The following is a 15,181-nucleotide window of genomic DNA, read 5'->3' on the forward strand; positions in this document are numbered from 1 at the left end:
TCGGCCTGGGGCTGGTTTCTGTTCAAGGGGCTTAGGGAAAAACTGGTCTCTGAGATTGTATTCATCTCAGTTCTCCTGGAATGGATGCAGGGAGAGGGTGGGGACATGGGGGCCAGACTTCTGGGAACAGCACTGATAGCTTGTGGGGTGTACCCAGTCCTATTTGTCCTTCAAACTAGGATCTGCTGAAGACAGGTTTTCCTCACTCTAAATCTGAATAGAACCTTTGTACTGCGGGCAGGTCTGATGTCGAGCTGTGTTTGTGAAAGGAGGAGTCTTTGTGCACTGAAGGTCTGCAGAAAATGTGCGATGTACACACATACTCAGGAGCCAGGGCTGAGAAGATGCCAAGAGAGACAGAGATAGGTGAGGGGGCCGCACCCTGATTGTTTCTCCAACTATGGGCCTGCAGGAATCTCCCTTGGCTCAATGATAGTTTAAAAAAAAAAGGGGGAGGGTTGGGGGAGAATCACATTCTGACCAATAACAGACCTGAAGTTCCAAATGTCATCTGCTTAACAGCTAGAAGCAGACCCTCCTGTGAGCCAGACCCCTCCTCCAAGTAGCAGAAAGGCTCTACCAAGCCACCCGTGCACCAGCGCTACAGCTGGCACTGCCATGGGGTCCTGAGCACTGCCCCCCAACCCGAGCACTTCCCCTCTGGCCAAGGCTCTGAGTAGAGAATAAGCTGCTCCCTTCACTGCGGCCAGGATGTAGTTTGAAGCGTCATTTCCGCTCGTGAGCTTTGGGTTTGCTGTTCAGAGCCAAGGGCACCGTCCGTGAACGCTCCCTGATGACTTTGACCAGAGTTCCGTGTGGACCCTTGAAATGCGCCAGTTCCACGTGCTGCTCTCCCATCACCAGGGGTGGCGGGGGAGGTTTTGGAGAGGTAGGTGATCTCTCCCCTCCTACCTGGAAGGTAGATTGTTTAAAGACAGCCTCATGCTGAGAAGCAGGTGTTTTGCTAAGTCCTGTGGATCCCCAACCCCATCCCATTCGACTCCCAGGGAACAGTGGTGCCTACGGCACTATGGGCGGGAGCTGGTGTGGCCCAGCTGGTGGACATATTTTTGTTAAGGTCTCGTGAGGTCTCTTTTTTTATTTTTGCACCTTTATTGGAGTATAATTGCTTTACAATGGTGTGCTAGTTTCTGCTTTATAACAAAGTGAATCAGTTATACATATGTTCCCATATCTCTTCCCTCTTGTGTCTCCCTCCCTCCCACCCTCCCTATCCCACCCCTCTAGGTGGTCACAAAGCACCGAGCTGATCTCCCTGTGCTATGCGGCTGCTTCCCACTAGCTATCTACCTTACATTTGGTAGTGTATATATGTCCATGCCACTCTCTCACTTCGTCCCAGCTTACCCTTCCCCCTCCCTGTGTCCTCAAGTCCATTCTCCAGTAGGTCTGTGTCTTTATTCCTGTCTTACCCCTAGGTTCTTCATGACATTTTTTTTTCTTAGATTCCATATATATGTGTTAGCATATGGTATTTGTTTTTCTCTTTCTGACTTATTCACTCTGTATGACAGACTCTAGGTCTATCCACCTCATTACAAATAGCTCAATTTCGTTTCTTTTTATGGCTGAGTAATATTCCATTGTATATATGTGCCACATCTTCTTTATCCATTCATCTGATGATGGACACTTAGGTTGTTTCCATCTCCGCACACCCTCGAGCTTCTGACCTTTTATGAACTGTTGGACCTCACCTGGGTGACAGACACTTGGGATGACGCCCACTGCTAATAGACCAACATCCCAGAGAGAGGGCCCCGGAAGGAGAGCCGTAGTACCTGGGACATTATCTAGTGCAGTGTTTCTTGAACTACTTCCTCTTCGTCCTCTTCCTCTTCCTCTTGTCCTGTTCCTCCTTCTTGTTCTGCCACTCCCCCACTCAGGTGCCTAAGAAACTTGTTTCCCTAGTTGCCCTAACCCCATGGCATTTTATTATAATTGGACAGATATACTGTATGAATATATGTTTATACACTGTGACGTTAGGAGGGCCACAAACCATAATATGTAAGTTATTTTTGGTCCCCTAAGAATCACTTTCCATCTCACGGAAGGTGATGCTCTCTCTCTTGAGAATGCACCCTCTGGCCTAGACTTTTTGGCCATCCAGAACCAGCTTTGACTAGTGGGAGTGGCTTGGGGTGAGCTGGGCGTTAGCGCATGTATATAACAAGCGCGGTTGTCCGAGCCTCGTGGTTCTCGCTCAGTATGAATGCCAGCAAGACTGGGCCATTCTCATCTTCCTCCAGCTGCCACCTTTCCGCTTTCACAAATACTGGATGACTTATCTTTGGGCAAACATCTTGGTCTGCATTTAAGATCATTTCCTTGCTTTGTCTTTTTCTTTAAAAGTGAAGTTGTTAGGTACAAAAGAACCAGAATGTTACAGCATCTTGAACACTGCTAGTCAATATCTGGGTGAATATACCCAGAGACGCGTCAGAGAGTCCATCTCTCATCTGCATCTCTGCCAGCACTGAGCAGTATTCTTTTTTATAAGTATTTGCTCATTTGAAAGGCAAGATGCTAACTCATTGTCGCTTGAATTAGCCATCTTATGACCAGCCAAGGGGAAATTTTGGATCCTTTCATCTTGCTGACAGGTGAGAGATACATCAATTTCTTCTCAGTAGTCCATCCTACTGACTTGTCATGCTTCCCCTGTCCTCTGGGAAGTTTTATCTACACTGGGATCTGTTCCTGGACTGTCTGTTCTGAATTATTGACGTCTTGATCATGACGTCTGCTTGACTTTTGGAAATAGGTTTCCAATGAAGGTTCTTGGAAGGCGATTGCACTCCAGGAGTGGATTGATGTGTCTGCACTTTGGCAAACATGTATGCAGACACCTGGACTGTCCTCCCTGCCTGGGGCCAAGATGTGGTGAGCTGTTGGTGGACACACCCTCCTGAGCCATCCTAAGGGTGCAGAGTGCCACACTGATGCGTCACTGAGGCTCAGACAATACCCTGAAGGTCTAATTTTGTCTAATTTGGCTCAAGTTCACCTTTGGTCAGTGTCAGCTCTAGTATGAAAGATCCAATGCATGTTGAACTGAGCAAAGGAAAAACAAACAAGCAAGAGACGTCATTCATTCTCTAAGTGCATACAGAGCGCCCACCATGGTGTCAGATATAAAGAAGTTTCAGGCTGGGTCCCTGGCCTTGCAGAGCTCACAATCCAGGTGGGAGATAGGTGTGCAAATTAGTGGCTGAGATATAGGGTGATCTGTTCTAAATAGATGCACACTAAATTAGTAGAAGGGACAGAAGGAAGTGCCCAACTCTGTCTAGTGAGATGAGGAAGGGTCAGGAAAAATACAAAAAGAGAACATGATGTTTAAGCTCCATTGTATAGAACAAGTTAGAGATCACCAGGTAGACAAATGGGGAAGGGCATCCCGGATGGAGGGAACAGCAGGTACAGAGGCATGGAGCTCTGAAAGAGCATGGCATTTTGTGCAGAGGTAGGAAGCAAAGTGTGTCAAAAGGAATAGCTGGACTTGAATACCATCCCGAGGTGGTTTCCTTATTTTTGGTCAAAGATGCCTTTGAAGTGTATAAAGCACGGTCAGATATGCTTTGGGGAAAAAAGCACGGTCACATATGCTTTGGGGAAGTAAACTGAACTGTCAGGAAGAGAGTGTGGAGGTGAGAGTATGAGGGCAAAAGCCATTTTACTAGTAACATTGTAATTATAACTAGGAACATTCATTCTTGGAAGCATTTTCCCACCACAGTCTTTTTGGAAATGGACTAGCAATTGGATTAACAAAAAAGGTAGAGCAGCCACAGGTATTTAAGATGTGAAATCAGTAAGACTTGATGACTAAATTTATGTGTGATTGGCAAGGATGAAGGAAGAGATAGGGATGAAGATGTGATTTCTCTCCTGTACAGCTGGGCAGTTTGGGGTCCAGGTACAGCAGGTGTGAAGCCATGGCCATTTAAGCGGGAGGTGTTGGTTGGGCATTTAGACACAAATACTGGCAAATGATTAGGAATATGAGGTATCAGAGGTACTCACAGTTGCGAATTTCTTGTATTTCTTTTGGTATTTTAAGAATGAAGCCCAATATTCAGAAATGGTTTCAGCTCTTCATTGACTGAGGTCATGCCGTGGAGAAAAGCATGGAGATGTTTATTTCATTGGGTACAGTAGGTCAATTTCAGCTACTTTTCAACTCATATTTATATCTTCTCCTTCCAGGGGATGGTCAGGTGGATTTTGATGAATTCATGACAATCCTTGGCCCCAAACTGGTGTCTTCAGAAGGTCGCGATGGTTTTCTTGGAAACACGATAGATAGCATATTCTGGCAGGTGAGTAAGAATTCTTTGAAAAATTAAGTTTGACAGTAAACACGTGTCTGGGACTAACATTTGACTGTGAATTCTTGAGCTTCTGTTCAGCGCGTGAAGCTCCCTTCTGGGCTTGAGTGATATACGTTCCTTGAACTGGACATCTAAATTGAGATCCGTACTAGGCCCCCTGAACAAAGAATCAAAACTACACTCATTTAAGGCTCGGAAGAGTGAAATATCTCCCTATTTTCCCTCATATCAAAACTAGTTTTACATTTTGGAGAAATGAGATTCCTCCACTTCTGATTCACAAAAGACTTTTTCCTGGGGACACTTGGAAAGGACATATTGGTATTACCTGAGCCCACTCTGTCCCTGGTTCCAGCAGATCCTTGATGGGAGGATGGCATGGCTGCCTTGTGTGTTTGGATCCTAGCAGTACTCTTAATAGGACAGAAGGGTTTTATCTAAAAATTTGCATTTGATGCTTCTCGATTTGCTTCTATTTCTATCTTGTAAAATCTCTTAGGAAATTCCACATAATACCTTCAAATGATTAATTGTGCTATAAATCATTTCTCTATATTAGTTCTTGAGTCTTAAAATGTGACTATTATTTTGTGACTATGGAATTTGGGGAATGACTCATCAATAATTATTTTAAAAAATTAGGGACTCCCCTGGCGGTCCAGTGGTTGGGACTCCGTGCTTCCACTGCAGGGGGCGCGGGTTCAATCCCTGGTCAGGGAAGTGGGATCACGCATGCTGCGCAGCGTAGCCAAAAAAAAGAGAAAAAAACTGAGTTAATTTGTCAAGTTAAATTGAATTACTGTTTAAACATGTAAAATACCATTCAAACACGGTGTGGTTTCTTTAATTTCTTGATGTGTTTTTTTCCTTAACCAAAGATACTTCTCTGTATCTCTAGATAAGGATTGCAGTTGACGTGTATCTCTAGTCTTATTCTGCTACCCATCTTGCATATAACCAACAAGTACTTAGTAAGAACTTGTTACTGGCCCTGTAGTCTAACAGTTACTATGGGTTTTACAAAAGATGCTTAAGACACAGTCCTGGCTGTTTAAGAATTTGGTTGGGGAAACACAACTAAGAGAGAAAACAAAGAGTAATTAATTGGCTTGATGGTTACTAGACTGTAATCTCCTTGCAGCCAGGGACTTCATTGTTGTGGTACCCTCAGCAGTTAGCCCATGTACTCAGCAGACCCTCAATAACTTTTTTTTAAATAAAATGAATAGAAGTTCAAGAAAGGAGACACATGTGGTCTTGAGAGGTCAGATAAGGCTTCAGGAAATGGGGGCACTTGGTTCAAACCTTGAAATAGGTGGGGGATTAAGTGAGAAAAGAAAGAAAAGAGAGCATCCCCAGCCTGTCACAATGAGAGTTTGAAAAAAGGTGGAGGCAATGAGCACAGGAAAGTCATTGACCGTGAGGAAGATACGGTTGAAAGGGAAAGAGCTCAGGATCCACTGGCAGAGTGGATTTAGAGCCTGAGGAGAGAAGGCTTGAGATGACTGACTCCAAGCTTCCCAACTGGCTACTACTGCCAGGAATACGATCATGGAGAAAAGACGTCTTTGTGGAGTTGAATTCTAAATTGGACACGTTGAGGGTCAGTCACCAAGGAAAGTCTGTGCACAGCTGAAATCAAGGATGGATCATGGGTGAGAGGCCAGGGCTGGGAACCCGGATTTGGGATTCATCAGAGCTAGTGGGTGAAATTATAGTCAAGGATGAGCTCAACGAGGGAAGTCATATACCTGAAGATGACCAGAGAGACAGGACCTTGTCCTGGAGGATATCCAGGGCAGGGGAGAGTGAGACATGGCGTCTGACCTCCACACTGCTGATACCCATCAGGAGAACATCATCTCCCTGTGGTTATGATCAGCCCTGACTCTCCCTAGAGAAGGACCTCCGTGACCCTACTTGCCACGTGATCAGAATATTTCAGCGCTCAGGTAACCTTTCGATGTGGAAAGATAGACGGGTGGACTCCACTGGCCAAAATCAAACGTGAGCACATAGGGGGACTTCCCTGGGGATCCAGTGGTTAAGACTGCGTGCTTCCAATACAGGGGGCACGGGTTCGATACCTGGTCAGGGAACTAAAATCCCGCATGCGCACAATGCAGAAAAAAAAAAATGTGAGCCTATAGTTAACAGGACGGAGAAACATTATTTCCCACCTGGCATCTTGCAGCCCATACAGATGTACTCTGTTTGCACATCTGGGAGTTGCTTCTCTTCTCGGTTTCTCTTCTTCCCTGCGCTTTCTGAATGCTTTCTACCCTTTGCCTCTGTCTTCAGGGCTCACTCTAGCCTAGAAGGATGCTGCAAGCCCTTCCAGGCTCTAAGCATTCTTCCTGGCCCCGATCCTGAAGGGGAAGGAGCTGCAGGTACTTAATTATATCTTAAGTGGAGGCCTCACATCTGCCGGATTCTTCCCAGTAGAGCATCTGCACGAGGAAATATTTCTTTTCTAATATATCGATTGCCTCTTGCATAACTGCGACATGCTACTATGCTCATGAAGTCTCTGTGCTTTTGCCTTACCAAAGACCCTCCCCCTCACCCAGGGTGATAAATGGGATGGGAAAAAGAGAATAAAAGGGGAAAATGCAATTCTGAAATAGCTAAACGAATGTGGGACCGTGTGGACTGGTGGCTGTGACTTCCTCTCCTGCTGGTGCTCCCCCAGCTCAGACTTTGACGACTAGCAAAGGAGAAAGACCGTCAACCCATTCTTGATAGTCAGTCTCCTCTGCTGCCTGCCCCCCCCCCCCCCCCCGTCTGCCCATTCAGTGACAGTGTGAGAAAACTGTACTCAGAGCGTCCAGAGCATCTGGTCCTTCCTGGAAGAAAAGCTCATATTGCCAGCACTCGAGTGATTTTTCAGGTTTGAAAGAAAGCTCTGTGTGTGCACAGGTGTATGTGTGCACATGCATCTGTGTACACGTGAGTGTTTACTTTGCCGCTGTGGTTGAAGATGGTCTAGAAGAGGAGCAGCAGAAAGGCAGCTTTCTGCCTCCAAATTTCCAGGCAGGAGATTTTGATATCAGGAGTTCCTGATATTCTAGAAAGGAGAAGACCATCCATTTGAGACACTGACAAGGCTTCCTGTGAGGGACAAAAATCAGTTTCCTGTGGAAACAGACATGATGGTACACTTGGAAGGCCATATTAGTGATCTACTGCTGCATAATATATTATACCAAAAGCTAGTGACACAAAACAGTAAGTATGTACTAATCTCACTGTTTCTGTGGGCCAGGAATTCAATAGCAGCTTAGCTGGGTGGTTCTGGTTCAGGGTCTCTGATGAGGTTGCAGTCAAAATGCTGGCTGGGGCTGTGATCATCTGAAGGCTTGACTGGGGCTGGAGAATGTGCTCTCAGGTGCTCGCTCACGTGGCTGGCAAGGTGATGCTGGCTGTCGGCAGGAGGCCTCAGGTCCTTGCCACACGGACCTCTCCGTGGTGCTGCCTGAGTGTCCTCGTGACATGGCAGCTGGCTTCCAGAAAAATAAATGATCCAAGAGAGTACAAGGCAGAAGCTGTCATGTCTTTTACTACCTAGCACTGGAAGTCAAACTCCATCGTTTCTGCAATATCCTATTGGTTACACAGGTCATCCCCATTCAGTGGGGAGAGGACTACCTCCCAGCGATTACCGGGAGGCAGGGGTCATTGGGGACCACCTTGGAGACTGGCTACCACAAAGGGGGATGATTCTGTAATTGGACTTCAACTTCTGACCCGACATTGCTGCCACAGCCTTTCATTTTCCCTAGGCTTTGGTTTCTTCCTACCTGAGAGGAAAACTGTGACCATGGCCGTTCTCTGTGTTCCGAGAAGTGATCCCACCAGGCCCTAGGCTCACCTTGCTAATTAAATAATTAGCTCTCAGTGCTCGCTCCTTACTGGCATGCTAGCCTACGGTGCCAAGGGTCAAATAAAATCAAACGGGATTCTGCAAAAGCAGCTGTTGATCGGTTGGTGCTCATCCCGAAAGCTGTGAGCCTCCGGCTCTTTGTGAGAAATTGGTATCAGCGAGGGGCGAATGTAATTGGCTATGCAGCCTCCTTTCCAAAGAGGCTGGTCTGAGGGCTACGACTCAGAGTCTCGATCCTCCCAGGATACTCTGTCCGCTGGGTGTGAGGCTCACAGATTTCTTGGTAGCCAGTTCAGAACCTCTCTCTTACGTAGCAAATGATAACTTGTGAAATTCTTATCGTCTTCTTTCCCTTCACTCATCAAAGTCCTGTGTGTTGGCAGTTACTGCTGTGATGTAGTTGAGCAGGGCTTGTGAAATTATTTTTGGAATCAGCCTTAGGACTTGGTGTATGTTAATGGTAGAGAGGAGGGGAGGGAGGGGCTGAGGGGGCCAGGCTCAGGATGGGCGGGGAGGGCTTTCATGCTCATTGCTTCAGGTCCATTGCAATCGCAGAGGAGCAGGGTCCTCAAAGTCACTTTGTTCCGCCAGTCACTCGCACCACACACCATGAGGCCACTTGTGCCCAAGAATGTGTCTTTAACGCAACAAATGCTCCCGGGTGGAAGGAGCATCTGCATTTCAGCTTCACCTGAGTCCCCACAGCAGCCCTTCATCTTTTCTCCTCCTTGACCTCCAGCGCTGTGCTAGCTGGGTTCCGCCGTGAGCTTGCAGACAGCGCACAATGGCAAAGGAAATGACAAGCATCACGGGAGATCATGCAGCACTACTGATCTATCCTAGGTCCAGCCAACACTTCCATTAAACTCTTCTCCCTCTGAAGAAAGAGAGAGAGATGAGTCCTGCCCTTAGCTAGGAGAGGAGCCAGTGGTGTCGGCTTCTTCTTTTTTTTTTTTTTAATTTATTTATATTTATTTATTTTTGCCTGTGTTGGGTCTTCCTTTCTGTGTGAAGGCTTTCTCTAGTTGTGGCAAGCGGGGGCCACTCTTCATCGCAGCATGCGGACCTCTCATTGTCACGGCCTCTCTTGCTGCGGAGCACAGGCTCCAGACGCGCAGGCTCAGTAGTTGTGGCTCACGGGCCCAGTTGCTGCGCGGCATGTGGGATCCTCCCGGACCAGGACTCGAACCCGTGTCCGCTGCATTTGGCGGGCAGACTCTCAACCACTGCGCCACCAGGGAAGCCTGGTGTCGGCTTCTTGACTCACATTTTTATCTTATTCACAATCCAACTTCATTCATTAAGACTTGACTCAGAGTTTCTGACTTAAGAAATGAAACATTAATATTTATGCAAATGAATCTGTTCACTGGATGGTGCTGGTTGTGTGGGAATGGATCTGGGGCTGGAGATCGAGAACTAAGAAACTCACAGGGCTGCCTGGTCTTTGTGCTCCAGAGTACCCTTCGCTAGCCCATATGCAAGCAGGTCGTTATCATAGCTAGTTTATCTCACAGCTATGTGCAACGTCCAAGACACTGAAAGTTATCCTAACATAAAAGTGCCTGGGGCACCCGTGCCCAGACTTGGTCTAGATCAAGGCCTGCTTGCCACCCCGACTTCACCCACAGGCCTGCTCAGCATCCTTTCCAGCTGTCCATTCCTCCCCCACTGGTGGGAGAAGACACAGCTGGGGAAATACAATACCTGCAGCTGCTCCCCAGGTACCTCTCCATGCTTGGCCGCTGTCCCTCCATCCCATATTCTTACTCTGGCCTCATGTCTTTTCGGGTTTCCACTTCTGGTTTGGTCCTAGGCTCTTGATCTCTGTTCCATGCTCTGATCCAGAGGCCCATCCTCCCCAGCCCAGGTCCCAGGCTTTAGCTCGGGACATTTCATGCGCTGGTTCCCCATGGCTGAGATGGACAGGGAGCTCGGTTTCAAATTCTTGACCCGGGACTTCCCTGGCGGTCCAGTAGTTAAGATTTCACCTTCCAATGCAGGGGGTGCAGGTTCGATCCCTGGTTGGGGAGCTAAGATCCCACATGCCTCAGGGCCAAAAAACCAAAACATAAAACAGAAGCAATATTGTAACAGATTCAATAAAGACTTTTAAAAAATGGTCCATATCAAAAAAAAATCTGTAAAATTCTTGACTCAGTTCAGAATACTTGACATTCCATGTTCACAACACAGGAAAGGAACATTACACAAAGCTCCAGGTACAGTATGATCCCAAATCTGTTATGCATAAAAGAACTGGAAAGAAATATATCAAAACATTGACAGTGTTGTTTCATGTGATAGGATGATGAGTGATCACATCCTGTATTTTTCAAAAGCTTGACAAGAGGCATGCATTAGTTCTATAATCAGAAAAAGAAAATTAAAGGGAAGAAAATATAGTCCCCAGCTAGTCAAATATTTATTAAATACCTACAGTGTTTTCATCTGTGAAACTGTAGATTACCTGTCCCATGAGGTCGACTGTGGATAAAATTTGCAGGGAAAGCAAGTGACACAGAAGAAATCATATTCATTCATATAAGGTATTTGTTGCACGAGGCCCAGACCTAGAAAATTCCAGGACTTTGACTTTTGTTCTTTGAAGGATAATTTGCACCCTAGCAGGCTGAGTCTCTCCTCACATCCAATCTGGCACCAACAGGATGGTCCTCCCCCCAGTATTTTGTCAACGTGCCACTCTGTCAGAGTTTGCTGTTCTTAATCATCTCACGGGAGCTAAATAGCTTTCAGCAGTCATGTGCATCACAAGGCCTGTTAGACTGACAGCGAACATTTGAATCCCCAAAGCGATTTTACTGCTTGTGAAATATGGAGCGTGGAAAACATTAGTGTCTCAAAGTGGGTCTCAAGGTGTGGTTCCTGAACCAGCTGCATCAGCATCACCTGGGACTCGTTAGAAATGCAAATTCCTGGACCCCACCCAAGTAACACTGAACCGGAAACTCCAGAGTGGGGCCGGCTTCCGGGAGTTCAATACGCCCTCCAGGTGACTCTGATGCTCCCTCAAGTCTGAGAGCCGCTGAGATTTCAGTGATCCTGGCCTACGGGGCAGGCATCTGGTCAGGCTTACTACTCAGACCTTGGTAATTTGGGTTTTTCTTTCATTTATCCATATTCATAAACGTCATTGGTCTTTAGTCTATATAACAGTATATGTTTCAACTGTTTTTAAAAGATGGAGGAATTACATGTCAACATATAACTAATTTTCTAAGCAGGAAATGCCTTTCTAAGCATTAAAGCAATGGAAGAATCATAAATAAAAACTGTTAAACTATTAAGTTGAAAGGATATTTCAAAAAGTAATAGGAAAAATACAGCAATTAATAGGCTAAGGTATATGTGAAGAGCATTTCTAAAAAATATGAAAACCTCTAGATATGACAATAGAAAAACGGGATAAGGAATAACAGACAATTGATACTTTAAACAAACATATTAAAACAATTTTCAACCTCACTAGAAATCTAAGGAATATAAACTAAAATAGTAATTGGATAACAGTTTTCACCTATCAGGTTGGAAAAGAATAAAACATATGATAATAGTACTGTCAAGAGTAAGATAAAATGGGCAAACTCATATACTAATGGTAGAAATGTACATGGTAAAACTATTCTGAAAACTATTTGGTGATACTTAGCTACAACTTTTCCAGTGTGAAACCCTATAATTAAAAATAATTCTACATCTAAGACTCTGCATATGAAATTAGTCAGAGATGTAGAAAAATGCACTTACAAAGATGGAATATTGTACAATTATTTAAAATAATATTTTCACTTTACAGTCTACAGATTTAATTTATAGTATAATTACATTGCTGTTCTACATCTATTATATATCCATGTATATTCATGCAGAGACAAAAACTGGGGAAAATGTAATAATTCTTTTCTTTTTAACATCTTTATTGGAGTATAATTGCTTTACATTGTTGTATTAGTTTCTGCTGTATAACAAAGTGAATCAGCTATACGTATACATATATCCCCATATCCCCTCCCTCTTACGTCTCCCTCCCACCCTCCCTATCCCACCTCTCTAGGTGGACACAAAGCACCGAGCTGATCTCCCTGTGCTATGCAGCTGCTTCCCACTAGCTATTTTACATTTGGTAGTGTATATACCTCAAAGCCACTCTCTCACTTTATCCCAGCTTACCCTTCCCTCTCCCCATGTCCTCAGTTCCATTCTCTATGTCTGCGTCTTTATTCCTGTCCTGCCCCTACGTCCTTCATAACTTTTTTTTTTAGATTCCATATATATGTGTTAGCATATGGTATTTGTTTTTCTCTTTCTGACTTACTTCACTCTGTATGACAGACTCTAAGTCCATCCACCTCACTACAAATAACTCAATTTCATTTCTTTTTATGGCTGAGTAATATTCCATTGTATATATGTGCCACATCTTCTTTATCCATTCATCTGTCAGTGGACACTTAGGTTACTTCCATCTCCTGGCTACTGTAAATAGTGCTGCAATGAACACTGTGGTACATGACTATATTTGAATTATGGTTTTCTCAGGGTATATGCCCAGTAGTGGGATTGCTGGGTCATATGGTAGTTCTATTTTTAGCTTTTTAAGGAACCTCCATACTGTTCTCCATTGTGGCTGGATCGATTTACATTCCCACCAACAGTGCAAGAGGGTTCCCTTTTCTCCGCACCCTCTCCAGCATTTGTTGTTTGTAGATTTTTTGATGATGGCCATTCTGACCAGTGTGAGATGATATCTCATTGTAGTTTTGATTTGCATTTCTCTAATGATTAGTGATGTTGAGCATCCTTTCATGTGTTTGTTGGCAGTCTGTATATCTTCTTTGGAGAAATGTCTGTTTAGGTCTTCTGCCCATTTTTGGATTGGGTTGTTTGTTTTATTGATATTGAGCTGCATGAGCTGCTTGTATATTTTGAAGATTAATCCTTTGTCAGTTGCTTTGTTTGCAAATATTTTCTCCCATTCTGAGGGTCGTCTTTTCGTCTTGTTTATGGTTTCCTTTGCTGTGCAAAAGCTTTGAAGTTTCATTAGGTCCCATTTGTTTATTTTTGTTTTTATTTCCATTTCTCTAGGAGGTGGATCAAAAAGGATCTTGCTGTGATTTATGTCATAGAGTGTTCTACCTATGTTTTCCTCTAAGAGTTTTATAGTGTTTGGCCTTTTAGGTCTTTAGTCCATTTTGAGTTTATTTTTGTGTGTGGTGTTAGGAAGTGTTCTAATTTCATTCTTTCACGTGTCGCTGTCCAGTGGGAAAATGTAATAATTCTGATGCTACTAATTATTATGGATTGGAATAAAGGTGAATGTAAATTTTCTTTGTCCTTGTATGTATTTTCCAAAATTTCTGCAATGTGGCCATAGGATCTATTCTGTTATTATTCAGCAAAGTTAACGAAATCTCACATTAACAAAATCACATTGTAAAACAACTGTTTTCAGTGGCAAAAAAAAGTGATTGGATTTTTCTAATACGCTTGCCCACTGTTATGGTAACTAAAGCACAAACTTTACATGAGATACACAAGCATCTAGTCAAGGTGGCAACCGCCAGCTGCCGGGAGGAAAGGAGTTCAGGCTGAAGCCTCTGAGGGGCAGCCACCACCCAAAGCAGCTAGGTGGCCCCTTGTTGTAGAAGCCACAGGGTGCCCGAGGCCGGCTGCAGCCCCCCGCTGTATCAGTTACCTTACATCCATTTAGTATGCCGAAAACTTACCCTTTAGAAGAATGTCTGAATTGATTTCATAATCAGAAAAATAAATTGAAAGTAATTTTAAATATTATTTCTAAATAATTTCATGATGAGTCTGTGGCTGGGTTGGGTTGACAAGTTACCTCAGCCAAAAAGAGGGAAAAGCTCATATTATCAGGCAAGTCCTGGCACCAGTAACTTAATGCTTATGTCCGGTGAAATCTTCCCAAGTTTTATGCAAAGTTATTTTCTTTTCTTCAATCTGCTTACCCTTAAGGATCTAACACACAGGGTTTATATGTAATATGTGTATACTGTAGACCTCAGAAAAGCATAAATTTTCATTAAAAGGTACCTAAATGGGGACTGATTCTATCAACGGTAGAAGCTTGCATTCAAGTTCAGAGGGAGCAGAGAAAGGAACAAGACAGGCGTGAAGCCGGTGGGGACCTGTTGCGGTCAGGCAGATGAATCCTCTAAAACCCACAAGCGGCACCCAAAGGCAGGCTTCTGAAGGGGACAAGGGTCTCCTGTGCTTCAGGGGTGGTGTCCTGGTGGCACTTTTTTTAAAAAACCATTTTCTTGAGTTATGATTGACATATAAAAGCTGTACATATTTAATGTACACAACTCAAAGAGTTTGGGGATAACTATACACCTGTGAAACCATCACTACCATCAAGGCCATAAACATATCCATTTCCCCCTGAAGATTTCTCTTACCTTATTTTTATTGTTGTTGTTATTTGTGTGTGGTAAGAACACTCAACATAAGATCTACCCTCTCAGCAAATTTTAAGTATACAATATTGTTAGCTCTAGGCACTACGCCATATAATAGATCTCCAGAACTTTTCTTACGTTGACCTGAAATAAACAGACTGCCAGATATTTCTCCAGCAAAGGTGGGTTTATTGGGGATGAGGATCAGTAGAGAATTGTAATTCAGGGTCTGCAACCATGGTGAGCCACGTGCAAACCCCCCCGTGGCCAGGGAAGGAGACACTTTTATAGAGAAGAAAAGGAGGTTGGGAGGGCTATAGTAAACAGAGGGTCCAGGGTTTTCTTGCCAGGAAATGAGTCTTCTTGGGCTCTGCTATCATCACAGGGCATGAGAGCTCCCCCTTCTGGTCTCCCAACTCTATTTAATTGAGGTTTCTGTTTATTTTTTACAACTGGAACTTTGTACCCTTTGACCATCACCTCTCCACCTCTAT

The 15,181-nt window shown here is 44.3% G+C and overlaps 1 protein-coding gene across 4 annotated transcripts in view; it reads left to right on the forward strand.

Moving 5' to 3' along the window:
* Positions 1-15,181, forward strand: part of CALN1 (calneuron 1) — a 495,446-nt gene that overhangs the window by 327,367 nt on the left and 152,898 nt on the right. For all 4 annotated transcript variants that reach the window (XM_079946285.1, XM_079946288.1, XM_079946287.1 and 1 more), the window contains one exon: positions 4,234-4,346. In XM_079946285.1, the coding sequence (XP_079802411.1) occupies positions 4,234-4,346 (113 nt within the window). The remainder of the gene's footprint in view (positions 1-4,233; positions 4,347-15,181) is intronic.

The sequence above is a fragment of the Stenella coeruleoalba genome (genome assembly GCF_951394435.1).
Source record: "Stenella coeruleoalba genome assembly, chromosome: 15".
NCBI classification, from domain to species: Eukaryota; Metazoa; Chordata; class Mammalia; order Artiodactyla; family Delphinidae; genus Stenella; species Stenella coeruleoalba.